This window comes from Bos mutus, chromosome 12, assembly GCF_027580195.1.
Source record: "Bos mutus isolate GX-2022 chromosome 12, NWIPB_WYAK_1.1, whole genome shotgun sequence".
Lineage (NCBI taxonomy): Eukaryota > Metazoa > Chordata > Mammalia > Artiodactyla > Bovidae > Bos > Bos mutus.
Window position 1 is genome coordinate 23063729 of NC_091628.1, and position 26955 is coordinate 23090683.

The window sequence follows — 26955 nt, forward strand, 5'->3', positions numbered from 1 at the left end:
TGGGTCAGGAAGATCCATTGGAAAAGGAAATGGCATTCTCGCCTGGGAAATCCCATGGACAGGGAGGGGAGCCTGGTGGGCTACAGTGCATGGGGTCACAAAGAGTCAGACACGACTGAGAGACTGAGTATATGCATGCACACACACAAAGGGACATAAAGGGAAATAAAGGAGGTCCTACACTACATTCAAACAGTTAAATGACAATACCAGTGATCACTTAACCAGTGATAAGACACACAAACACACATGCACACTCAAAGTATATTCAAAGACACTATAGATAAACCAAAATAAAATACTTAAATGAAATAAAAAGGCTCTTAGCATTTTCATGCTATCATGAGGAATAAATGAAGGGAGAAGGGATTTTGTATTGATTGAAACTTGAAATGATGGTATTTGCTTACAATTAACTGGATTGTTTTCTCTACATAGAGAACGTGGGCTTGAAATAAATATATATTAATGTTTATTTGATACTTTTGAGTTAGATTCTGAAAACCCATACCAGTTAGATGTTGAGTAGCCAAACAGTAAGATGACTGAGGTTTATTTTCTCCTGTGAATTTACAACGTTCTTGTAAGTGGCATCAGGCAGATAGTATTTAGAATCATCTTATAGGAGAAAAAATTATGTCTTCAAGAAGTTCAGTGATTCAGAAAATTGTAGATCTAAGATTAAAACCCAACTCATCTTATTTCAAGTACGGTAATCATGAAAAGGCATTAGTTGCATGAAAGAATGGATGGTGGTAATTTAACTTTCCACTTACATTTCAATAGCTTTCAGTTTGATTATCTTTCTTATCACTGAGTCAGTGTAACTCAATTGTTTCACTTTTCCTCACCATTACTAGAAGTATTCATTCATTAGAAGGACTGATGCTGAAGCTGAAACTCCAATACTTTGGCCACCTGATGTGAAGAACTGACTCACTGGAAAAGACCCTGATGCTGGGAGAGACTGAAGGCAGGAGGAGAAGGGGATGACAGAGGATGAGATGGTTGGATGGTATCACCAACACAATGAGTTTGAGTAAGCAGAGTACATCATGCAAAATGCCAGGCTGGATGAAGCACCAGCTGGAATCAAGATTTCTGGGAGAAATACCAATAACCTCAGATATGCAGATGACACTGCCCTTATGACAGAAAGCGAAGAAGAACTAAAGAGCCTCTTGATGAAAGTGAAAGAGGAGAATGAAAAAGTTGGCTTAAAACTCAACATTCAGAAAACTAAGATCATGGCATCCGGTCTCATCACTTCATGGCAAATAGATGGGGAAACAATAGAAACAGTGAGAAACTTTATTTTGGGGGGCTCCAAAATCACTGTAGATGGTGACTGCAGCCATGAAACTAAAAGACGCTTGCTCCTTGGAAGAAAAGCTATGACCAACATAGACAGCATATTAAAAAGCAGAGACATTACTCTGCCGACAAAGGTCTGTCTGGTTTTTCCTGTAGTCATGTATGGATGTGAGAGTTGGACTATAAAGAAAGCTGAGTGTGGAAGAATTGATGCTTTTGAACTGTGGTGTTGGAGAAGACTCTTGAGAGTCCCTTGGACTGCAAGGAGATCCAACCAGACCATCCTAAAGGAAATCAGTCCTGAATATTCATTAAAAGGACTGATGCTGAAGCTGAAATTCCAGTACTTTGGCCACCTGATGTGAAGAACCAACTCATTGGAAAAGACCCTGATGCTGGGAAGATTGAAGGCAGGAGGGGAAGGGAACAACAGAGGATGAGATGGTTGGATGGCATCACCTAGTCGATGGACATGAGTTTGAGTAAACTCTGGGAGTTGGTGATGGATGGGGAAGGCTGGCATGCTCCAGTCCATGGGGTCGTGAAGAGTTGGACATGAATGAGTGACTGAACTGAACTGAACTAGAAGTATCACTTCTAGCTCTTCTATTGTCTAGAGTTCAGTTGCTTCATTTTGACTCTAATACCATGAACATTTGTCCTAAAATATTTTTAGACATTTCTTCAGAGGTATTTCAAGAAAGAAACTATTTTATTACATGATACTGAACGATATTTTTATCTAGAGCAGAATTCATCTACTAAATAATTTTCAAAATGATACAAATATTTTGTTTTTAACTAACATTAATTTTTGGTTTATTGCCTTGGTGACTTGGTCATACAGGTGAATATGGCAAAACCCCACTCAGAGCTCAAAAGAACAGCACACAATGAACCAAATGTGAGGAAAGGAAAGCCGACACTCCAGGTGGAGGGAAACACAGGGCAATTTGGTGCAATGCTGCTAGATACTGTTGGTTTAAAGTTAACCTTTTCATTCCCATGCTGACACAAACTCTCCATCTTTTGCTACACGTCTGCCTGTTCCATGCTGAAGGAGACCTCCGGGCTCTTGTAGCTGAGTAGTGTGTCTGTGATACACATGGATGTTTTGAATCAAGAAGTTCATCAGAACCATGGGCCTCACCTGCCCAACATAGGCCAACTCTGAGACTGACTGACACGGTTCCTTCTTCCTATGTAGTGTATTAAAAATAGCAATAAACTTGGAGTCAGAAAGCCTGAGCTTGATATAGTGGACATCTATTGGTTGCTCTAATGTTGTCCATGTGGGAATTTAAAATATTTCAATACAAAAACCAAGAGATGACTGGGTACAAATTAACCCTAATCTTTAGCACAATTAATTAGCATTTTGAGACTCTCTAATCAAGCCTCTACATGCCACTTGCAGAAGTGGTTACTCGCTTCACCTGTGCTTGTGTGAAAAGTGCACTAGAGGATCTACTGAGTAGCATAAAATACATCAGTAATAATTTGTTGCTGGTGAAACGTGTGATGCTCAAATCGGGTGAGGCCGATTAGGAGTGCTGTACAGTCATTTCCAGAAGCGAAGTGATAAAAATCTAGCAGGTCAGGTAGTTCTGCCATGTGCCAACTGGAAGACAAGAACATAAAAAACAATCAAATGCTTAGGAATACATTTAATGAAGGAGGTGAAAGGTCTGTACAATAAGAATGACAAAACACTGATCAAAGTAATTGAAAAGGATGCAAATAAATGAAAAGATATTCCACACTCATGTGCTGGAAGAATCAATATTGTTAAAATGCCCATACTACCCAAAGTGAGCTACAAGGTCAGTGCAATCTCTATAAAAATTCCAATGGAATTTTTCACAGAAATATTTTTAAAAATCCCCAAATTCATATGAAATCACAAAGGATCTTGAATAATAAAAACCATTGTGAGCAGGAAGAACAATTAGAGGCATCACACTTCCTGATTTCAAAATAAATTACAAAGCTACAGTAATCAAAACAGTATAATACCAGAATTTTTTAAAAAGATGCATGAAAATGTGTTCAACATCACTAATCAAAACCTCAATGAGTCATCATCTTATACCTGTGAGATGGCTATCATCAAAAAGACAAAAGACAAGCATTGGTGAAGATGTGGAGAAAAGGGAATGTAAATTAGTACAGACATGGAAAATGGTATAGCAGTTCCTCAAAAAAAAAAACTACCACATGGCTCAGTAACCCCATTTCTGGGTATATCCAAAAGAAATAAAATCAGAACCTTGAAGAAATCCCCGCACTCCTATGTCCAGTTCAGCATTATTCACAATAGCTCAGATATAGGAACAACCCAAGTGTCTATTGATGGATGAATGATTAAGAATATGTGGTATAAATATATACAGTGGAACATTTTGTTTTAAAAAAGGAAATCCTGTTATTTGTGACAACACGGATGAAGCTGGGGGACATTAAGTGAAATAAATCACTCAGAGAACAACAAATACTGCATAATGTGGTGTACATGGAATCTCCAAAAATTGGGTTCATAGATTCAGAGAGTAGAATGGTGGTTTCCAGGGACTGGGGATGGGGTAAACGGGGAGATGATGGGCAAAGGGGACAGAGTTAATCATGGAGGATGAGTAAGCTCTGTCAATCGAATGTACACCATGGTGACTCCAGTTAATAACACTGTATTGTGGGACTCACCCAGAGGTCCACTGGTTAAGAATTTACCTTGCAATGCACGGGATGCAGGTTCAATTCCTGGTCAGGGAACTAAGATCTCATGTGCCGTGGAGCAACTAAACCTATGTGCCACAACCAGAGAGCCTGTGCACCACAACAAAAGATCCCGCATGAGACAACAAAGATCCCACGTGCTGCAACTAAGACCTGGTGCGGCCAGATACACGAATACTAATAATAATACTGTATTGTGTACTTGTAATTTGCTAAGAGAGTAGATCTTAAGTATTCTACCATTCACCCACACGCCCCCTCAGTGAGGTGATTGAAATGTTAATTAACTTGATTGTGGTAATCATTTCACAAATTATACTTGTATCAAAACATCACGTTTACACCATAAATATACACAATTTTTATTTGTCAATTATACCTCAATCAAGCTGGGGTGAAGAAAAAGAGAGAGAGACCAAATTTAAAGTCAATTTGCACATGATACCTGGAAAAATCTTCTGTTTCTGCCTCTAGGCTCACAAAGTAGTTGCCTGTGTCTTAACTGTATTTCTCACCACTTTACTATGCTTATGACTCTACATCTCTCTACCCCTTTGAGAGAAGATTTCAGCAAGGGCAAGGGCAAGGGACTCCTGATCCCCAGCACCTGTTTGGCATATGGTTAGGCGTGATACATGTGTCTCCAGGCATGAGCAATGGATGGTCTCTAAGCAGTATAACAGGCATTCCTGGTAGCTCAGTGGTAAAGAAGCCGCCTGCAACTGAAGGAGATGCAGGTTTAATCCCTGGGTTGGGAAGATCCCCTGGAGAAGGAAATGGCAACCCGCTCCGGTATTCTTGCCTGGGAAATCCCATGGACAGAGGAGCCTGGCGGCCTACAATCCATGGGGTTGCAAAGAGTCGGACACAACTTAGCAACTGAGCATGCACGCAAGCGGTATAGCACCTGGAAGAGAGTGTTTCTGCTGTCTGATGGTCCTACATCCAAAACCAGCCCAGCCACTCTTATAACCTCTTTAGTCCACCTATTCATTTGTAATAATGGGTTACAGGCTTACGGGTTTATTATAATAACTTAAGTATCAATACTTTAACATTACACCTGGCAGTAATTGGCATGCACATTGCATATGACTGATTAGGACTAGTTTGTCTGCAATTCATACCTGAAAACCTGAGAATAAATGGAAAAATAATATTCTTAATCCAGATAGATATATTGTCCATTTTTGACCCAGTCAATCTTAACCACATAGTGAACTAAACTCGTTGTTTAAAATTTCCTAGGGGCAGCAGCACAGCTGTCTCACGAGTGTGCACATAGTAACCAGAGACCCATACGATGAGCATTTACATACAAAAAAAGTTCCTAAAAATTGACCCATAGGAACCAAAGCACACCAACACTTATGAACATTCTCATTTTTCTTATTCCTTAGGATTTTCTTACCTTTTTCTTTCATTTCAAAAGCAAAATCTATGGGGACTTCCCTGGGGATCCAGTGGTTAAGAGTTCACGCTTCCAATGCAGAGGATGTGCAGGTTCGATCCCTGGTCGGGTAACTAACTTCACTTATGCCTTATGGCATGGCAGGAAAAAGAAAGAAAGGGAGGAAGGAAGAAAGAGCAAGAAAAAAAGAAAGAAAAGAAATAAGCAAAAGAAAAGACACTTTCTTCCCTTCTTCTCTCAAGCCAATTGCCATCTAGGAGTGAATGTGGTTCATGCTTCTTAAGCTTTAAAACTCTGATAATGATTATTTCAGAGATTGTATTGGGTCCAACAGACTGTTTTATCTACCTTGGAGAAACTGAAAATTCATATGAAGCTCAACAACTGAAAGGCTAGTAGTGTCATAAAATATGAAAATGAAGACAGAGAGACAAAGGAAAACCATCTCTGGAAGCTGGAAAGTCGGACGTCTTCAACTGAAGAAGATTTGAAAGTGGTTGCTTTCAGAAGATATTAAACCTGACCCCTGATTTCATCAGGACTGTGCTCCAAATGGATCCTTCCACTAGAAAGCCACAGACCAAGTAAACATGACAGAGATTGCCATTCCCCTTGTCACTCAGAAGAGCCATCTGCTCCTGAGTTAAAGTCATTTTCTATTAAATTCACCAGCATGCTAATTAAAGAATGGCTGGAGGATGCTGGAGCTGCCAGATGCTATGAAGATATATCACTGTCTTTTTATACGGTTAGGCAAACGTTTAATTAAACCTGCAGCTGCTGTGTGTCTGCTCAACCCACCAACACAGCTAAACCTCATTTACCTGAGAAAATCATTTTGTATTAGTGTCTTCCAAGAGTAAAACAACTTAAAACAGACTTTGCTGAAATATTTAATGCCTTTGTACATGATTTAATTAAACGCATCAGTAATTACATCAGGGCAACTTGAACCTGACTTTCCCTGGGGTTCCTGTTGTGTCTTCTGATAGCTAATCAGATGTCTCCTCAATGGTACCCTTCTTTGGAGGAATAGAATTACAGGAAGTCTAAGTATAGGCGTGGATGCTCAGCCTGTCTCTATTACATTTTACTTGGGCATATGAGTTTTAATGCATTTAAAAGGCCTCTTTGGAAAGAAAGTTAGAGAAATCCAAGAGGAGATGGCAACGAAACACAGAGCCAGAATTTTCTTGCTCTAGAATTCCTGCTTATGACTAACAGAGTCATTAACCACTCTCTTTAAGAAAATTTGCAGTTATTTTCTTTGACCAACAAAATAAAGTTTTGTTTGCATTTTCAATTTATGCACATTCTTCTTTTTCATTGAATACCATATTGTGATCATCAGTGGATTTTAGCTGGAAATCATGCTGCATATGACAAAATTCAAAACCAAATCTTAATTCATAATGGATCCTGACTTCAGGTCAAGAAGAAGATCATGTCTGAACTGAGAGCCTTGTAGACTGGATATCGTCTCTCTCTCTTTTTTTCAAATTAATTTATTTAGTTGGCTGTGTCAAGTCTTAGTTCAGTTGTTCAGTCGTGTAGGACTCTTTGCAACCCCATGGACTGTAGCACACCAGGCGGACTGCAGCACGCCAGGCCTCCCTGTCCATCACCAAACCCCAGAGCTCACTCAAACTTATGTCCATCACGTCGGTGATGCCATCCAACCATCTCATCCTCTGTCGTCCCCTTCTCCTCCTGCCTTCAATCTTTCCCATCATCAGGGTCTTTTCCAATGAGTCAGTTCTTTGCATCAAGTGGCCAAAGTATTGGAGTTTCAGCTTCAGCATCAGTCCTCCCAAGGAATATTGAGGATTGATCTCCTTTAGGATGAACTGGTTGGATCTCCTTGCAGTCCAAGGGACTCTCGAGAGTCTTCTCCAACACCAATTCTCCAGCATCAATTCTTCAGTGCTCAGCCTTCTTTAGAGTCTCAGTTGCAGCATCCCAGATCTTCCACTGTGGAGCACGGACTCTAGTTGTGGCGCAAGGGCTTAGTTGCTCTGAAGCCTGTGGGATCTTAGTTCCCTGAGCAGGGATTGAACCCACGTATGCTGCATTGCAAGGCAGGTTCTTGACCACTGGACCACTGGGAAGTCCCTGGATGTAGGCTCTTTCATTGATCGGTTTTTAAGGATCACACAGTGCAAAGTGAGGAAGAAAGGGGTTAGAGGTCTGCTGAGAGTCAAGCTTCAGCTGCAGCCAGCTTTGCCTCCTTGCTTGGCCAGTCCTACAGTGCCAGAACAGCAAAGCTGGTGAGCTGGTTTGCCCAAAAGAAGCAGGGGCAGAATACAACAGCCAAAGAGGACCTTCATCCGCCTGGATTCGTGCTGCAAATCTAAGCCAACGAGTTTTGGATTCTATTGGCTCTCTCTTGCCAGTATGCTTGGTCTCCTACAAAGGCCTAGCCAAGCACAACTGAACCATCAGTTTCCTTCAGACCTTCCAACAGAGGCCATTTCCCTCCTGGAGGAGCTGGGGAGAAACATCCAGGTACCATTTCGATGGGTCAGATTCTGGATGTTCCATTGATGGGGTGGCACATTGAACTTTGTGGTTTTCTTTCTTGCTAAAACTGTGGAAAATTCTGAAAGAGATGGGAATACCAGACCACCTGATCTGCCTCTTGAGAAATTTGTATGCAGGTCAGGAAGCAACAGTTAGAACTGGACATGGAACAACAGACTGGTTCCAAAAGGAAAAGGAGTTCGTCAAGGCTGTATATTGTCACCCTGCTTGTTTAACTTCTATGCAGAGTACATCATGAGAAACGCTGGGCTGGAAGAAACACAAGCTGGAATCAAGATTGCTGGGAGAAATATCAATAACTTCAAATATGCAGATGACACCACCCTTATGGCAGAAAGTGAAGAGGAACTCAAAAGCCTCTTGATGAAAGTGAAAGTGGAGAGTGAAAAAGTTGGCTTAAAGCTCAACATTCAGAAAACGAAGATCATGGCATCCGGTCCCACCACTTCATGGGAAATAGATGGGGAAACAGTGGAAACAGTGTCAGACTTTATTTTTTGGGGCTCCAAAATCACTGCAGATGGTGACTGCAGCCATGAAATTAAAAGACGCTTACTCCTTGGAAGGAAAGTTATGACCAACCTAGATAGCATATTCAAAAGCAGAGACATTACTTTGCCAACAAAGGTTCGTCTAGTCAAGGCTATGGTTTTTCCTGTGGTCATGTATGGATGTGAGAGTTGGACTGTGAAGAAGGCTGAGTGCCGAAGAATTGATGCTTTTGAAGTGTGGTGTTGGAGAAGACTCTTGAGAGTCCCTTGGACTGCAAGGAGATCCAACCAGTCCATTCTGAAAGAGATCAGCCCTGGGATTTCTTTGGAAGGAATGATGCTAAAGCTGAAACTCCAGTACTTTGGCCACCTCATGTGAAGAGCTGACTCATTGGAAAAGACTCTGATGCTGGGAGGGATTGGGGGCAAGAGGAGAAGGGGACGACAGAGGATGAGATGGCTGGATGGCATCACTGACTCGATGGATGTGAGTCTCAGTGTACTCCAGGAGTTGGTGATGGACAGGGAGGCCTGGCATGCTGTGATTCATGGGGTTGCAAAGAGTTGGACACGACTGAGCGACTGATCTGATCTGATCTGAAGGAGTCTGAGGGAGTTTGTTTAGAGAAAATGTGTGACATCAGAAGTTTGATGAAGTAAATATTTTATCACTCAAGTAATGAGATGCCCGGTGCCTCACTAACTGCCCTGGACTGATACTTGTTGTTTAGTCACTCAGCGGTGTCCAGCTGTTTGCGACCCAATGGACCATAAGCCCGCCAGGCTCCTCTGTCCATGGGATTCGCCAGGCAAGAATACTGGAGTGGGTTGCCATGCCTTCCTCCAGGGGCTCTTCCCAACCCAGGGATCCCCCAAATAAAAAGGAGCTCCTAAGGGTAAGAGCTGAGGATCCAGTACAGGAGACACATAGGGGCGGCATGAGACAGTGGAGTAAGAACCTAAAGGCAGAGCACTGACTTGTGAGCCTGCAGCACCCTGGCACGGGTTTTGTTTCACTGTAATAGTGTTGAACTGCATGAGTCTGAAATTAGTGGAACTCGCCTTTTCTATTTTGAGTCTGTTGTTGCTGTTGCTTGCATTTATTTTTAAGAGGAACATTCACCATCCTATAACCAGGCTGGCTACGTACTGACAGCATGGACCACGACCATTAACCTATTGTTCTCCTCCTTATTCTTTATTTAGGAATAAATGAGTGCAATTGTGTATTAACACATATATGTGGAATGTAGAAAAATGGTACAGACGAACCTATTAGCAAAGCAGAAATAGAGACATAGATGCACAGCACAAACATATGAACACCAAGTGGGGAAAGAATGGTGGGATGAATTTGGGAGATTGGGATTGATGTATATACATCACTGATACAATGGATAAAATAGGTAACTGATGAGAAACATACTGTATGACACAGGGAGCTCTACTTAGTGCTCTGTGGTGACCTAAATGGGAAGGAAATCCCAAAAGGGGGATACATGTTTACATATGGCTGACTCACTTTGCTGAACAGCAGAAACTAACACAATGCTGTAAACCAACTATGCCCCAATACAAATTTTAGAATAAATAAATAAATGTAACTTTGTACTGCAAAAAGAAAAAAAAGGAATAAACTAGTGCCCAAACTGAGAAGGCAAGACACACAGAATTAATGTGGGGTTTCCTTTAAGCAAGTTGATGGGGAAATGTTACAGAATCATTGCCTACTTGGTCCGTTTTAAATTAGTCTTCAAAGTGTCCTCCCTTCTGAATATTCAATTGATTCTCCAAATTAAAAGAATCAGACAACCAGTTAGGAGGTTACAGCTTGACTTGGGCCTTTCTGGTTTCAAATTTACAGTTTACGGCAACCTTCCCGTTGGCAACAGTCCAAGAAAATGGTGCTGTGAACGCAGATGCCTGGGGTATCTGCCATGGACATATGCTGGACTTAACGATATTAAATCCAAGGCTCTAAACACAGATAGGTTTGCCACCTGTTCTCCTTCCATGGGGATCAACTGAGCCAGGTAAATTCTCTCTGGAGAGAAATTGAAAAGTGGAGAAAGGAAATATTCCTTCTAAAAACACACTAAGTAAACTGGTTTTTCAGATTCGTGAAAACCTAATTCATTACAAAAATTAAGTTATTTGTGGTGACATAAATAAAGAGCTATTTACTATCCTATGAGTCAACCAAAGAGGAAAAAAATTAGTTACCAACGTTAACAGTCAATTACAGGAAAGTAATTACAAGTATATCGTAACAATATTTTGCTCTTAATTTATAAACATGGCACTTATAGATGTCTACTTAGGAGGAAATGGCCTTTGATTGATTTCACAGCAGTGGGGTTATTCATTTTCACTTTTGTCAGATGACTGGTTGTGGCTAAGAATGAAATTTGTGACTTTGTACTACGACAGACTGATTGAGCTTGGCCTTATTGTGCCAAACACTAAGAAGTTGAAACGTAGTGTCCAGAAAAGTCAGTTTGTAGACAAACTGTTATGTGTGTTTTCAGGGAGGCTCCCAGTCCCTGTTCTCAACTATATCCAGAAGTATTAATTAATTAGCTACTAGCTAGCAGGAGTTGTATAAGACACGGGTTAGATCTCTGGGTTGGGAAGATCCCCCAGAGAAGGGTGTGGCAACCCACTCCAGTATTCCTGCCAGGAGAGTCCCAGGGACAGAGGAGCCCGGTGGGCTACAGTCCATAGGGTCCCAAAGAGTCAGACACGCCTCAAGTGATTTAGCATACACGTTAATTAGTAGCTAATTACTAATTAGTAGCTAGATTAGATGGGATGTGTATTAATTTGGTGACGCTGCCATAACAAAATACCACAGACTGCTTGATTTCAACAACAGAAATTCGTTTTCTCACAGCTCTGGAGGCTGGGAATCCAAGATAAGGATCCCAGGATGATCGACGTGTGGTGAGAGCTCTTTTGCTAGTATTCAGACAGCTGATTCTGTGTTCTAACACAGGAGAGAGAGAATCTTGTGTCTTTTTTATAAGGACACAAGTGCTTATAAAGGGGTGCTTTTGATCCCCATCATAAGCACCTCCCCTTAAGACCTCATCTAAACCTGATTAACTCCCAAAGACCTCATCTCCTAATAGCATCACATTGAAGGTTAGAGCTTCAACATATGGATATTAGGGCAACACAGTTCAGCCCATAGCAGTGAGAATGAGAGATTTATCAATGGACTCTCAACTCATTTGTGTTCTTACCTTTCAGTAATCATTCTTGAACACTATTATGAGCATACAGAGAATGTATAAATGATTAAAGCACACGTTTCCTAATCTTGAATAGCACATAACCTGGTGAGGAAGTTAGACATGAAAATGAAAAATCACAATAGGATGTGACAATTATTATAAGAAATGTAAGAGGGAATATGCAGGGCTCTATTCCAGTGCAGTAGATTGGCTCATCATTAGCCCCTCTGAATTGAACTGAGAACCAGCTACATGGCAGGCAATGTCCTCAGCACTCAGAATATATTAATAAAGATAAATAGACTATTAGCTCAGCCTGAAATGTCCAGGGACGATTTCTTGGAGAGACCGTGGTGTCTGTGCACCTTACACGATGAGAAAGAATTATTCAACTTGCAAAGTGAGTGATGGGCATTCCCGGCCTGAGAAGAGAGTGCGCACATACAACGGTGTGGTACTGGGGCGCAGCTCACTGGACAAGGTGGGTGGGTCTCAAGATACAGGCATGAGAACGGCTAGCGTGGATCACAGGAGGGAATCGAGGTGGCAAGAAATGGTCAGATTCTGGATCTATTTTGAGATAGACTTATCCACTTGGATATGTAAGAGATGCGTCAAAGACAAACCAAAGATTTTTGTTCTGAGAAACTAGAAGAATAGACTTATTATCTACATAAATAGAGGCTTGTAGAAGGAAAAGGTGTGTAGGAAGGGGCTGGCTGAAAATCTGGAGGAGGGTCATTTAGGCTTTCTTGAGTGGACTTGGGACTGAAAAAGAATCAAGATTGAGGCACTCTTGAGGGAGCAGAAGTGCTAGAAGCTGTGGACTAATTAGATGAGGAAGAAGGGAGAGAGCGGAGTCTAGGATGACAGTCTGACTGAATTGGACAGTGTGGTCTTCCCCCAGGACAGAGAGTACAGGGCAGGGAGCTTGTTGTGAGAGACACCAAACTCCACCTGGTACGGGTGACATTTAAAGGGCCTGTGAGACATCCGGGTGAAGATGCCCGTAAGGCCTCTGGACCAAAGGAGAAAGAGCGCCAGAAATGTGGGTCTTTCGTATCAGTGGTGGAAACTGAAGCAATGAGGTGGATGACAGATCACGTAGAGATGGAAGAGAAAGCAAAAAGAGGCAATATAAGGACAGAACTGTATACAACAACATTTAAAGAGAAGAAGAACCTAAAGAGCGTCAATTCTTAGTCCCAACTGAAGAAAACTACATACTGTCTGTTTAGAAGAGTCATCAGAGACTTAGAAATTGAGTCAGATTTTTATAATAATAAGACAAAGAATTAGATTTCAAAGATCAAGAGGAAGTTCTACTAAAGCCTACTATGCTTTATAATTGAGAAATCTAGGTTATCTTGATTTAAGAAAATATTTTAAGGCTTTTAATTAAATATATTATAGAAAAGTGTATGATGTCTCATAAAAATAAAGTTTGATATTTTTTCATAAACTGAACACACTCATTTAACCAGAACCTAGAAAAAGAAATTGCAAATTTACTGACACTTCAGAAGCCCCTCCTGTGCTTCCATCCACTTACTATTCCTCAAGGTGACAATTACTCTGACTTCTAACAGCTCAGATTACTTTAGACAGTTTATGTAGGGCAACACAATTCAGTCCATAGCAGTTAGCACAAAAGACTTATAAAAGGAATCATACATTATCCTCTTGTATGTTCAACTTTATGCCTGAGAGATTCATCTCTGTGTACACACACACACACGCACATAAATATATATATCATCCATTTATCTCCATATGATATTCCATTGAGTGAATATTCCATGATACAGTCTTCACTTTTTAAAGTCAATGGGCATTTGGGTAGCTTCCAGTTTGGGGCTACATAATGCTATTAATATTCTAGATTATGCCTTTTGATGACTATTTTATAGGAATGGACTTACTGGATCCTAAGACATGCCTACATTCAGCTTTACTTTTTCCAAGTGGTAGTACCAGTTTACATTCAAGCAGCAATGTATGAGTTCCAGTTAAACTGAAAGCTTTCAAACAGAGAACATGTTGCAGTTGACTGTCTTCACTGAGAATAAAATGTCCAAATCTCCAAACTAGATAATACAATGTTTTTTCGTTTTAATTTTCCATTGGCTAAACAACTAGTGATGGCAATAGATCTGGGACTATGTGTATAATTTGTATTAATTTATTAGTAAACTATAACACTTGTCTTATACCTAAACTCTGACTTTCTCAAAGCCTAACTCAAAGTTACTGTTTCCATAAGGTTTATCCTGAAATCAACAACAATGTCATTCATGTAAACTCTTTTTCACTTTATACTGTTTATATTCCAACTCATATTTTGGTTATATTGTGTATCTTATCATCTCTGATTGATCACTGGTTTGAGGGCAGGAATTGTACTTAAAAAAAAAATTGTCTACTCCATATGGGCTTTTGCTCATAAAGGGAGATTTTCACTTACTTGTTCAGTGAATAAATAATGTTCACGTTTATGATGATGAGTCCCACTCGTTTATTTCTAACATCGCTGTGTGTCAGTGTTGCTTTACCTTAGAGAACAAATGACTAAAGACTCGATTTCATAACATTTTAGTTTGAAGCTCCTCTCCAACTAGCCTCAGGGAGCAGGGTGTGGGAAGGAATGTAGAGGAAAGGCAGAAAGTCAAGTAATTTTTATTGTTCAGAGGAATGCAGTGCAACATGCTCTCTCGGAGCTCTGGGAATTTAAGTATCAGAGGGATTGCTGGCAGCTTGGGTTTGCATATGCAGCACTGTTGGGGAATGCTCATATGGTGTGCGATTGTGCGGTGCCTGGAACTGACAGCACCATCTGTTCCTTGCTTTATTGCGCACTGAGACTTAGCCTCACTCTCCAAATGAGCACACTTGCCTGTACACACATACACGCACATACACACACAGAACCCAACCTCTACTCCAGCCTAAACAGAAAACACTTGACTGACTTTCCATTGCAGGTTTCCATCTCAGCAGGAAATTCAGATGAGTCAGGTATCTAAATACTGCCAGAGTGGGGTCCTCTGGTTTTTCATGGGGAACTGTGAGGTCCAAGTGGCTAGGGAACCAGCAATCGCCTCATGCAAAGCCACTCAGCATGGAAGATGAGTTATAATGACAGATGGCACTAGTCAAAAAAAAAATCAGCTCTAGAGAAAGAAACATGCAGGAAGGGTATCGGTAGTATGAGTATAGAAGTCAGACATGGGAGACGTAATAAAATTGTAGTAGGAGATTGTCAAAACAATTTTTAAGAATTGTTAAGAACAATTTTGTTGAGTATACTGTATATCTATCCATTGTTTAGAAACAGTAGTTATTCGCTCATATCATCATCATCAACTACAGAAAAACAGTAGAGCTCGATGTTCCACAGATGCAACTGTGTTGTAAGAGATCACGTGCCCAAAACAGAAACGCAGAAGGTGAGCAATGTGATTAATGAGCCGGAGGTGCAGAGAACATATGTCCAGTATTTTCTGTGATTGTCTCAATTTTAGGTAATCTTATTTTTAAAAAATGACTGAAAGTGACAATATTTAATCACACAGTTTAATGTATATACAATGGTAATTCTTTTTGTTTTTATTAATTTTTATTAGACTACAATTGCTTTATAATGTTGTTAGTCTCTGTTGTACAGCAGAGTGAATCAGCTACATGTACATATATATCCCCCCTCTTTTTTGGATTTCCTTCCCAGTTAGGTCACCACAGAGCATTGAGTAGAGTTCCCATGATGCATGGAACGTTTTATATGAAAAGTGTTACACAATTGTTAAGTCTTTTCCCATAAAAATTTTTCACAAATCAAAAGGAGTCCTTTTTTTTTTTTTCAGAAGAGGAATCTTGGTTTTAGATTCAGAAAGTACAGCCGTCATAATGATGGCCTTGAGAATATGGAGATGGATATCAGTGTCAGTGTATGCGTGTGGGCAGAGCAAGGATCGCTTTCAGCAGGATATTTGAATTATCCAAAAAAAAAATCTTCCATTACAAAACACAGAGAAATAATGGACAAGACACAAATACTCTTTCCAGTGTGTTCACCGAGCTTGTAAGATAGTAAGAAGCAATTCCTCTGTGACCAAAATGAAAAGGAAACTGAAAACCTTCGAGGGAAGCTTGTAAGCTAAACCAGTGGGAGATTCCTTTTTTGGAGGAAGGAGGAACTTTCAGAGCCTCTCAGCTTCTATTTTATGTTCCCAAAAGACTAGACCCTGGGTAGCCTGGAGAAATGTTTAAGTCCGAACAGGGTATCTGCATAGTTTCAAAGTGTCTCCCTGCAAATATGTAGCAATTTACAAAGGGAAAAGTAGTAAGTTTACAGAAGAGCTTCCTGGCAGGTGTCACCTTAGCCAAGTGATCATGGTTGATACGATGATCACTCCATACTGACGTCAGGTACCCCTGATAACAGTGCATTGGGGAAGGAACGTCGCTTCTGTCCAGTCCTTCCCAACAAGGCAGGACTTCAGCATGAGAAAACATCGAACAAATCCAAAGTGAGGGACATTCCACAAAATAACTGTGCATGAAAAGTATCAAAGTCATAAAAGACAAGAGAAGAAGGAGGCACCGTCAGATTGGAGGTGACGGGGCAGATGCGACCACTACATCTAATGTGAGATCCTGGGTCACAGCCTAGAGCAGAAAAAATGACATTAATGGAAACCCTGGTGAATCTGGTTGTATCTTATTTATTTTATTAACTTCAGTTAATAATATTATAGCAGGGTTAATTTCTATTCTTTTGATAAATGTACTGTGCTCATGAAAGATGCTCAGGTAAGGCAAAGGTGTATACGGTTAGGAAAGACGGTCATCTGAAGACAAAGAGAGTGTAAAAACACTGTACAGTTTTTGTAATTCTTGAGAGCTAAAATTATCTCCAAAAAATTAACTGTTACAAAAGGGAAAAAAAAAACCCACAGGTATCAATGACCCAGTGTATCTCCTTGAGTTTATAAAGGGGATCAGGAGAAAAAACTGAAACAAGGAAGATGAGATGGGGAATAGAAGGCCATTAAATTATGACTAGAAGAATTTATTAAATTCAACTCATCTGATGGGCTGGCAGGGCCTTTTTTGCTACCTCTTTGACTATGTCAGATTGTGTAAGAAGGTGTGTGGACACAGAGCCCATTCACCCCTTCCACTTGCTGGGGTCCCCTGTTAAGTGACAAATCCTGCTAATGAAAAGGCAGACCTCCACAGAAAGCTGTCAGAAAGCAGGTACCGTCCAGATCCGGGTGGCTGGAGATCTCCTGGAAACAGCTCCTGCCTCCTTTCACACTCTGCCCTGGGCATGGTGACTTTAATGGAACCATAAAAGTAACAAGGCATTAAACGAGCCTCAGGCTAAAAAGCCTGGAAAAGTGAAAGCGGGAGGAAATATTCAAATTAATCTAATCCAACTAATGATACATTCAATCAATGGAAATCAATTACTCCAGGGTTTATGTTCTTTAATACTCCTGAGGCTCTTTTATAGTTTAGAGAGAATATAAGAAAATATAAAGCAAAATCTGATTGAAATCTACAGAAAATAAACAAATTCATATTTCTCCCACTAAATAATAGCTCAAGGAGATGAAAAAAATTAAATAAAATTCAAATAATGCAATTAGCAAGCTTTATCTAATGACAACAGAGAATTCTCACTCTTCAGAAGCATAAATGGAGCTTAACAACATTGACCATATACATGGTTAAAAACCCTGTCTAAATATACCAGATAGTCTGTATCAAACATAATACTTTCTCCGTCCATTACACAATTAAGTTAGAAATCAGAAATGCAAAGATAAAGTCCTTCATAATTATAAATTTAAGAACAGACTTCAAAGAAGAGTCATTATGGAAATAAAGTATTTGGAACCAAATTATAATTAAGATACTACCTATGAAAATTTGGATGGAGATTCATACCATTATGCAATACAAGCAGAATATTAAAAGAATGAGCTAAGCATACACTTAAGAAGTTATAAAAAGAAGAAAATAAATCCAAAGAGAATGGGAAGAAAGAATAAGAGCCAAAATAGAAAAACCAAGGTATTACAAAAACAATGAACTAAGGCAAACATTGGTTCTTTGGAAAGAGAAATATAGCTCTGGACGTATTGATTTTTTTTGAGAAGGAAATTGCAAATAAGCAAGATAAGGAATGAAAAGAGAACATTACAGAAAGAATCATAGAACACTTGTTGGGGGTGGCCAGAGTATTGTTGCCGTTGTTTAATCACTGAGTCGTGTCTGACTCTTTGCGACCCCATGAACTGTAGCCGCCTGGCTCCTCTGTCCATGGGATTTCCCAGGCAAGAATACTGGTGTGGGTTGCCATTTCCTTCTCCAGGGGATCTTCCTGACCTCAGGATTGAACCTGTGTCTCCTGCATTGCAGGCGGATTCTTTACCACTAAGCCACCTGGGAAGCCCTTGCAAGAGTATTAGGAAGCTCCTATTTTAGCCTCTTTGGGCTTTGGTTTTTTCTTTACCAGCTGCTTCTTTTTGTTTTACTTCATTTGATATTTCGCTCTTCGATGCTGAATATGAATATTCCATTCTTCAGGTATAAGCTCACCTTGCAATCTACAGAGGCTCGTGTTTGTGCAATCTGTACACCTCATCAGACAACAGAAATGCGGACAGAGAAAGACTGAAGTATTCAACCACAGAAGCTCAGAGGGAAGAAAACTTACCCAACCATGGTGCTCATGCATAACCAGACAGGTTATCTGCTCCCAAGCCTCCTCAGACTCATAGCCAGAAAGAGGTTACTTTTCCCCAAGTCAATCTCTGTACTCATCTCCAGGGTACAAATAACAGATCTTAATTTGGGCAGTTTGGGAAAATCTGGGGAAAATTTTTTTATTTTCACTGTGAGGTTCTCATAAGTGCCCAGGAGCTATAGCTATAAAACTCTAAAAATGACTTGAAACAGTGTCTGCAGAAATTCCTGTCCCACTGAAGAGGCATCCCACCTTTGCCAGGAGGGTTTAGAAGATAAGGGACACAGTAGATACCACAGATGCATTCTCAACGTAGGTGTGTTGGGTTCAAATACTGCCTCTTCTGTTACGTGCTTTGAGGTTAAAATCTTGATTTCCTGAGGTACATTGTGTCTATCTTTATGTGCTGTTTCTATTTCCCACGCTTTGTGTGACAACTTCCAAAATGATACCAACAGAGGTGTGTCTGAATAATTTTACACTTAGGAAGGGTGTGATTCTTTAATATATAAAATCCATAATGCACAGTGCCCTCATTAGGCTCTGCAGACACCTAAAACTTCCACAATGAGAAGACATTTTCTCCATAGTGATCTGTCTCTTCACTTTGAAAAATGAGAAAAAGATGGTGAATTGGATGAAATATTAACTCGGCTCACTTGACTATAGGGCAGCATAGCACAGAGACAGACTTTAATTCCCTTCAGAAGTACCTCAATTAACACTCTCAAGGAGGACTTCCCTGGTGGCACAATGGGTAAGAATCTGCCGGCCAATGCAGGGACACGTGTTTAATCCCTGCTCGGGGAAGATTCCATACGCCACAGGGCAACTAAAGCCGGTGCACCACGACCACGGAGCCCATGCTCCAGAGCCCAGGAGCTGCACTACTGAGCCCCTACACCGAAGCTACCGAAGCCCCCGTGCCCCAGAGCTCATGCTTTGCCACAGAGACCACTGGAATGAGAAGCCCTTACACCACAACGAAGACCCAGTGCAGCCAATAAATACATAATTTTTCAAAAATACTCCCAAGGGTAACAGGAAAAAGTATGTTTGGGAAGGATGACTGCCAATTTCTGTGATGCAGCAAAAAATTAAAAGTGCACTTTCAGTTCAGTTCAGTTCAGTCTCTCAGTCCTGTCCGACTCTTTGCGACCCCATGAATTGCAGCACGCCAGGCCTCCCTGTCCATCACCAACTCCCGGAGTTCACTCAGACTCACATCCATCGAGTCAGTGATGCCATCCAGCCATCTCATCCTCTGCCGTCCCCTTCTCCTCCTGCCCCCAATCCCTCCCAGCATCAGAGTCTTTTCCAATGAGTCAACTCTTTGCATGAGGTAGCCAAAGTACTGGAGTTTCAGCTTTAGCATCATTCCTTCCAAAGAAATCCCAGGACTGATCTCCTTTAGAATGGACTAGTTGGCTCTCCTTGCAGTCCAAGGGACTCTCAAGAGTCTTCTCCAACACCACACTTCAAAAGCATCAGTTCTTTGGCACTCAGCTTTCTTCACAGTCCAACTCTCACATCCATACGTGACTACTGGAAAAACCATAGCCTTGACTAGACGAACCTTTGTTGGCAAAGTAATATCTCTGCTTTTGAATATGCTATCTAGGTTGGTCATAACTTTCCTTCCAAGGAGTAAGCGTCTTTTAATTTCATGGCTGCAGTGACCATCTGCAGTGATTTGGGAGCCCAAAAAATAAAGTCTGACACTGTTTCCACTGTTTCCCCACCTATTTCCCATGAAGTGATGGGACCAGATGCCATGATCTTCGTAAGGTCATTGAATGAACAGTAACTTCAATTCTACCTTGTTTTTGAGGTTAAGTCAATGGTTTTGTGTGTTTTGAATGAGGAATTTATACTAATCACTACCATACTTTTATTGACAATACTTTTATCATGCTACCACATAAAATGCCACAAAATCTCTGTGCCTATGAAAGGTATGTCTTCAAAGTGTAAAGCGAGTGCAAGTGGGATGGAGTCACTTTAGAGAAGAAAGTGGGAAGATACAGGTGGGGAGATAAGAAAAAAGAAAATTTCCCTTCTTCTATGGTACAGTCTTTTGTTTTCCCCAAATGACTGGAAGATGAAACCATAAGGAAAACTAGGGTAAACCCCACTCTGCATTCCAGACTCCCTTCTCTTCCTCTATCAATTATCCTTTCACTGAAAATTTCAAACTCTGTCTTCCTCTCAGCAAATTTTTACTAGTCTCTCATGTGAAAACCAGACACATATGTGCATTCAATTCTGTATCTTTTCTAGCTAGCTACCACTCTATGTCTCTTTTTAGGCAAACTTCTTAAAAAAGTAACTGCTCCTTCCTTATCTCTTCTTCATTTCCAGTTGATTTCTCAACCCACAGCAAATTGGCTCATTTTTCCTAATTGTTAAACTGAAATTGCTGTCACCAAAGTTGCTAACAACCTTCTCTTTGCTCACCAAATGGTCATTTCATCTGATGTGTCTTAAGCATGTTTTTAAGTGCTGACCACATCCTCTTCTTGAAGTTATTCTTTTGGCTCCTGTGACTTTGGTCATGTTGCTCTCTCTTGGATTTCTTCCCATCATTCTAGCTGATCCTTTTCCGTGTCCTTTGCTAACTCTTCTCTCTTAAGCTCCTCTTAAAATTTGACTCTTAGACTTTGGTTCTCAGTCTTCTGTTACTCTTTCCACTCTGAGTGACATCACCTACTGATTTCACTTCCACTTATACGTAAGCAAAGATGTCCCCCAAATTCCTATCCTCAGCCCACACCTCTCTCCAAAACTCTAGGCTGGGATGTACAACTGTCTGTAAGAAATGTGATGATAAATATACCACAAACATCTCAAATTGAAACAATGTCCCAAATGAAGGTCATTGCCATTTTCTCCAAAGTTGTTAAGAATCTTCCATTTCCTTTTCCATAAAACTCAAGTTGGACATCTGGAGTCACTCTTAATCCCTTACTATCTCTCTCTCCATACAGTTCTATGGAATCCAAGTGCCATAGATTCTAAAGTCATTAAGATCACTCACTTTTACTTCCTTCCTTATATCCAATTGCTTTAGTTCAGACCCTCTTTATAGTTGGCCTAAACTATGACAATGATTTAGAGAATCCCTGCCATTGGTCATTTGTGCCTTTTATCTTCCTTCTCAAATATCCTACTTGCAGTGACAATGTTGCCGTTTAGTCACTAAGTCGTGTCTGATTCCTCTGCAACCCCATGGACTATAGCCCATCAGGCTCCTTTGTCCATGGGATTCTCCAGGCAAGAATACTGGAGTGGGTAGCCATTTCCTCCTCCAGGGAATCTTCCCAATCCAGGGACCGAACCCAGGTCTCCTGCATTGAACACAGATTCTTTACCACTGAGCCACTGGAAAAGCCCACAGTGACAATGTGACCTTCCCCAAGTAGTAAATTTTACCTTGACATTAAACCTTTGTTTCACATTTGTCAATGTCTCTCCACTTAAGAAGCCCCTAAACATGAGTTCAGGGATGGCTGGTTGGGACTGTTCAGTACGTTGATTTGATGGAAGACGTGGAAGAGAAAGAGAAATGTGTATTTTTTAAAAGTTACGACTAGAAGATTCTAATGCACAGCCAGGTTTGAAATTCTTAGAGGAAGAGGCCAAACCAAATTCCATGGATGAAAGGAAATGAAGCACTCTGCAGGATCCACTCATACTGATGGGAACATGACCCCCACCATACCTTGTATCTTTCAGGACTATGGAGAGCTTCCGATTAGGAGAATCCAGTCAACACTCAGCAAGCAGACACAGAGTTCCCTGGTGTCAGGGACTATTACCTGGTCCCTGACTTAATTCTCTGTGCAATCTCCCACCATCTCAAAAAATCTTTTGTTCCAGCCGTACTAAGCTATTTATAACCCCCTAAATTTGTTACGGCCCCCAGGTGTTGCAGTAGTATCTGCCTGCCAATGAACAAGAGACCCAGGTTCCATCCCTGGGTCGGGAAGAGTTCCTTGAGAAGGAAATGGCAATCCACTCCAGTATTCTTGCCTTGAAAATCCCATGGACAGAGGAGCTGGTGGGCTACAGTCCATGGGGTCACAAAGAGTCGGACACGACTAAGCACCCATGCAGGTTCATTATGCGATTTTGTCCCTATATATTTTTGCAGATTCTTTCCCTGGTTCTGGAATGTCTTTCTCTTCTTTTTCTACATGGAGAACTCCTACTCATCCTTTAGACCAATTTCAAGCTTCTTTACTAAATTCTCCTAGACTCAGGAAATCAGAGTTAAACATTGCCAATGTATGCCCATATTCTGCTTGAATATATTCCTATAATTGCATTTAACTGCATTTAACTCTTTCCTTACACGTTTCTATTATCCATTAGCCTGTGATATCCTTAAAGAGAGTGTCTTCAACATTTTTAAGACCCTGTATATCCGAAATAATATATTTGTTGAATGAATGAAAATCCAAAGAAAATCCTCCTAAAAGATTAAATACTTAAATGTTAGAAAATGGAGCTAAATGGCAAGGATTAGCCTTTGATCTAAATAAGCTCCAATAAGGCAAAACTTGATTAACATCAATCACCAGTTTTTCTGGGTCCAACTCTTTCCTCTTCAAGGTGAACGCTCTGTTTCATGCCCTATTTGCCAAAGGGCATACAGATATTTATCTGGGTAACAGGCTTGTGAGCCTAAATGTTTGGAGTGTTTATTTTTCTTAAGCATAGAATAAACAAGCAAAAACAATTATGTTTTGTCTTCGGAGGAACCCACTATCAGCCAGGCACTGTTCCTGGCTTTGGGTATACAAAAGTGAAAGAAATACAACCAAACTGTGCCTCAGCTCTTAAGGTGCAAAGAGCTATTTGATTAATTCTGCTTGAAAGACTATGTCCAGTCTGATTCTTAAAACGTTAGTTTTTGGAAGTCAAATGATTTCTTAGGCAATGGTTATGGTCCACAAAAGAACTTGTACAAACAAGACGAACAACAATGCATTTATTCATAGTAATCCTCTATTTATGACAGGACAATCCTGATAGATGTCCCAGTGATCACCACAAAAAGCGGTAATGAAGTCATTAGTGGAGCTAGCCCTATGCAGTCATTTATTGTTAGGTTTGATCAAGATAGGCTGCATGCCTTATTTACATTTAGCAATTGGTAGAAGTATTGACTGAGCCCAGGTTCCCCATGTGAATGTTGAAATCACAATGTACTTTCTTCATCAATGGATCAGATCAGATCAGATCAGTTGCTCAGTCGTGTCCAACTCTTTGCGACCCCATGAACTGCAGCACGCCAGGCCTCCCTGTCCATCACCAACTCCTGAAGTTCACTCAGACTCACCTCCATTGGGTCAGTGATGCCATCCAGCCATCTCATCCTCTGTCGTCCCCTTCTCCTCTTGCCCCCAATCCCTCCCAGCATCAGAGTCTTTTCCAATGAGTGAACTCTTCGCATGAGGTGACCAAAGTACTGGAGTTTCAGCTTTAGCATCATTCCTTCCAAAGAAATCCCAGGGCTGATTTCCTTTAGGATGGACTGGTTGGATCTCCTTGCAGTCCAAGGGACTCTCAAGAGTCTTCTCCAACACCACACTTCAAAAGCATCAATTCTTCGGCGCTCAGCCTTCTTCACAGTCCAACTCTCACATCCATACATTACCACAGGAAAAACCATAGCCTTGACTAGACGGACCTTTGTTGGCAAAGTAATGTCTCTGCTTTTGAATATGCTATCTAGGTTGGTCATAACTTTCCTTCCAAGGAGTAAGCGTCTTTTAATTTCATGGCTGCAGTCACCATCTGCAGTGATTTTGGAGCCCAGAAAAATAAAGTCTGACACTGTTTCCACTGTTTCCCCATCTATTTCTCATGAAGTGATGGGACCGGATGCCATGATCTTCGTTTTCTGAATGTTGAGCTTTAAGCCAACTTTTTCACTCTCCACTTTCATCAAGAGGCTTTTTAGTTCCTCTTCACTTTCTGCCATAAGGGTGGTGTCATCTGCATATCTGAGGTTATTGATATTTCTCCCGGCAATCTTGATTCCAGCTTGTGTTTCTTCCAGTCCAGTGTTTCTCATGATGTACTCTGCATATAAGTTAAATAAACAGGGTGACAATATACAGCCTTGAGGAACCCCATTTCCTATTTGGAACCAGTCTGTTGTTCCATGTCCACTTCTAACTGTTGCTTCCTGACCTGCATACAAATTTCTCAAGAGGCAGATCAGGTGGTCTGGTATTCCCATCTCTTTCAGAATTTTCCACCGTTTATTGTGATGCACATAGTCAAAGGCTTTGGCATAGTCAATAAAGCAGAAATAGATGTTTTTCTGGAACTCTCTTGCTTTTTCCATGATCCAGCAGATGTTGGCAATTTGATCTCTGGTTCCTCTGCCTTTTCTAAAACCAGCTTGAACATCAGGAATTTGATGGCAAGAGTGAATGTCGACATTCTAGGAATCAGCGAACTGAAATGGACTGGAATGGGTGAATTTAACTCAGATGACCATTATATCTACTACTGCGGGCAGGAATCCCTCAGAAGAAATGGAGTGGCCATCATGGTCAACAAAAGAGTCCAAAATGCAGTACTAGGATGCAATCTCAAAAATGACAGAATGATCTCTGTTCGTTTCCAAGGCAAACCATTCAATATTACAGTAATCCAAGTCTATGCCCCAACGAGTAATGCTGAAGAAGCTGAACGGTTCTATGAAGACCTACAAGACCTTTTAGAACTAACACCCAAAAAAGATGTCCTTTTCATTATAGGGGACTGGAATGCAAAAGTAGGAAGCCAAGAAACACCTGCAGTAACAGGCAAATTTGGCCTTGGAATACGGAATGAAGCAGGGCAAAGAATAATAGAGTTTTGCCAAGAGAACGCACTGGTCATAACAAACACCCTCGTCCAAAAACACAAGAGAAGACTCTATACATGGACATCACCAGATGGTCAACACTGAAATCAATGGATCAGGTGGGCTTAAAAGAAGGCAGGATTTTATACAATCATATTTTCATGGAAAAAATCCCATACAAAAGGAATCTGAAACCCTAGAGAAATGAATAAATGATTCAAAATCACGTACTGGCAGTCAACTTCACTTCAGACTCCAAACACAGTTCTCTTCTCACCACACTCAATATGAATTACCGTTAACTGGCTAGATTTATAACACAAGTGTACACGGCCACTGGATTCACTTAACTGACCGCCCTTTCTGTCTCAGCAATGCTGTGGCCCAGCACGTGGCAGACCAATACAGAGAAGGGCGCATCCCACCACCACTCTGTCAGAAGCTTCTTCCTTGAACATACAAGCAACTCAGGAAGAAGAGTTATTTTTTAGAGAGCGTCAGGGGGAGAAAAGCTAGGGTTTAAAATCTCAGGCAGCTTCAAGTGAAATTTCTCATTGTGGTTTTTGTCTTCACACGGTAGAGCTTCTGACCTGAAAGGTGGAGCAAATGTCAAGAATTCTGCTGAGCACGAGGAGGCACCTGTTATCAACAGTGGGAACACCAAGGCTCTTGGGGCCCGTAGATCTTGGGTGAAACCACGTCCGGTTGCTTTCTACTCTTCTACATTGACACTCGGTTCCTTAGATAAACCATTATGCTAATAGCTGCCTTGGGGAGTAATTGTAGATGAAATAATGCATGAAAAGGAGTCTGATCTGGGACGTTCTTAGTGAGGCTTCCTTTGTCTTTCTTTTGTCAGTCCCCAGGACTATTCCTCAGGCTCCGATCGGTTTTCCAGTCTCTTTTCTTCCAAAAATTCAGATGAGGGTGAGGCAAGTGAGGCCCTCTGCTTGCGCACAAAATTTAACGGGGTGCCCAAAATATGGTAATCAAGGTAAGTAATAGTTTAATACAACATTCTAAAATTCAAAGCTACAAGAAATGAAGACAATATCAACATTTTAAATTAAAGTAGGATCCAGGGACTTCCTTGGAGGTCTGGGCTTTCACTGCTGGGGTATCAGGTCCAACACAAAGTAAATAAACTAGCTACAACAGAAAAGTAAACTAGGGACTTCCCTGGTGGTCCAGTGGTTAAGGCTATGCTTTCACTGCTGAGGGAACAGACTCCATCCTTGGTAGGGGAACTGGGACCCACAGGCTTCACGGCATGGCCAAAAACTTAAAAAAAAAAAAGAAAGTAGGATCTAACCCTCCACTTGTATAACGTGGCCTCCATTGCCTCAACCTCATACATATCTTGCCGAATCCTGTATTTATTTAAAAGTCTGATACTTTCTTCATCAGAGGTTTTCTGCATTAAAAAAAAAAAAATACTGCCTTAAAATATCATTTATCTTGATGAGTGTTCTGGTGAGCCTTAAATTTCACACCCAAGCCCAGGAGCTCACTCATCCCCTGGCGAGTCTTCCGGGTTCTGGAAGCCTACTGATGGGGGAGGAGGGAACACAGGTGACCTGGGTAGCTCGTGTCTCTAACACACCTCTGCG

General features: G+C 40.9%; 1 protein-coding gene across 2 annotated transcripts in view; it reads right to left on the minus strand.

Moving 5' to 3' along the window:
- Window positions 1-411: 411 nt before the first annotated feature.
- NHLRC3 (NHL repeat containing 3) overlaps window positions 412-26955 on the minus strand; it is a 42756-nt gene continuing 16212 nt past the window's right edge. The window contains exon 7 of one of the 2 annotated variants that reach the window (XM_070380383.1): window positions 412-2935. In XM_070380383.1, coding sequence (XP_070236484.1) covers window positions 2782-2935 — 154 coding nt within the window. In that variant the 3' untranslated portion in view covers window positions 412-2781. The remainder of the gene's footprint in view (window positions 2936-26955) is intronic. The other variant, XM_070380382.1, reaches the window with a different exon arrangement.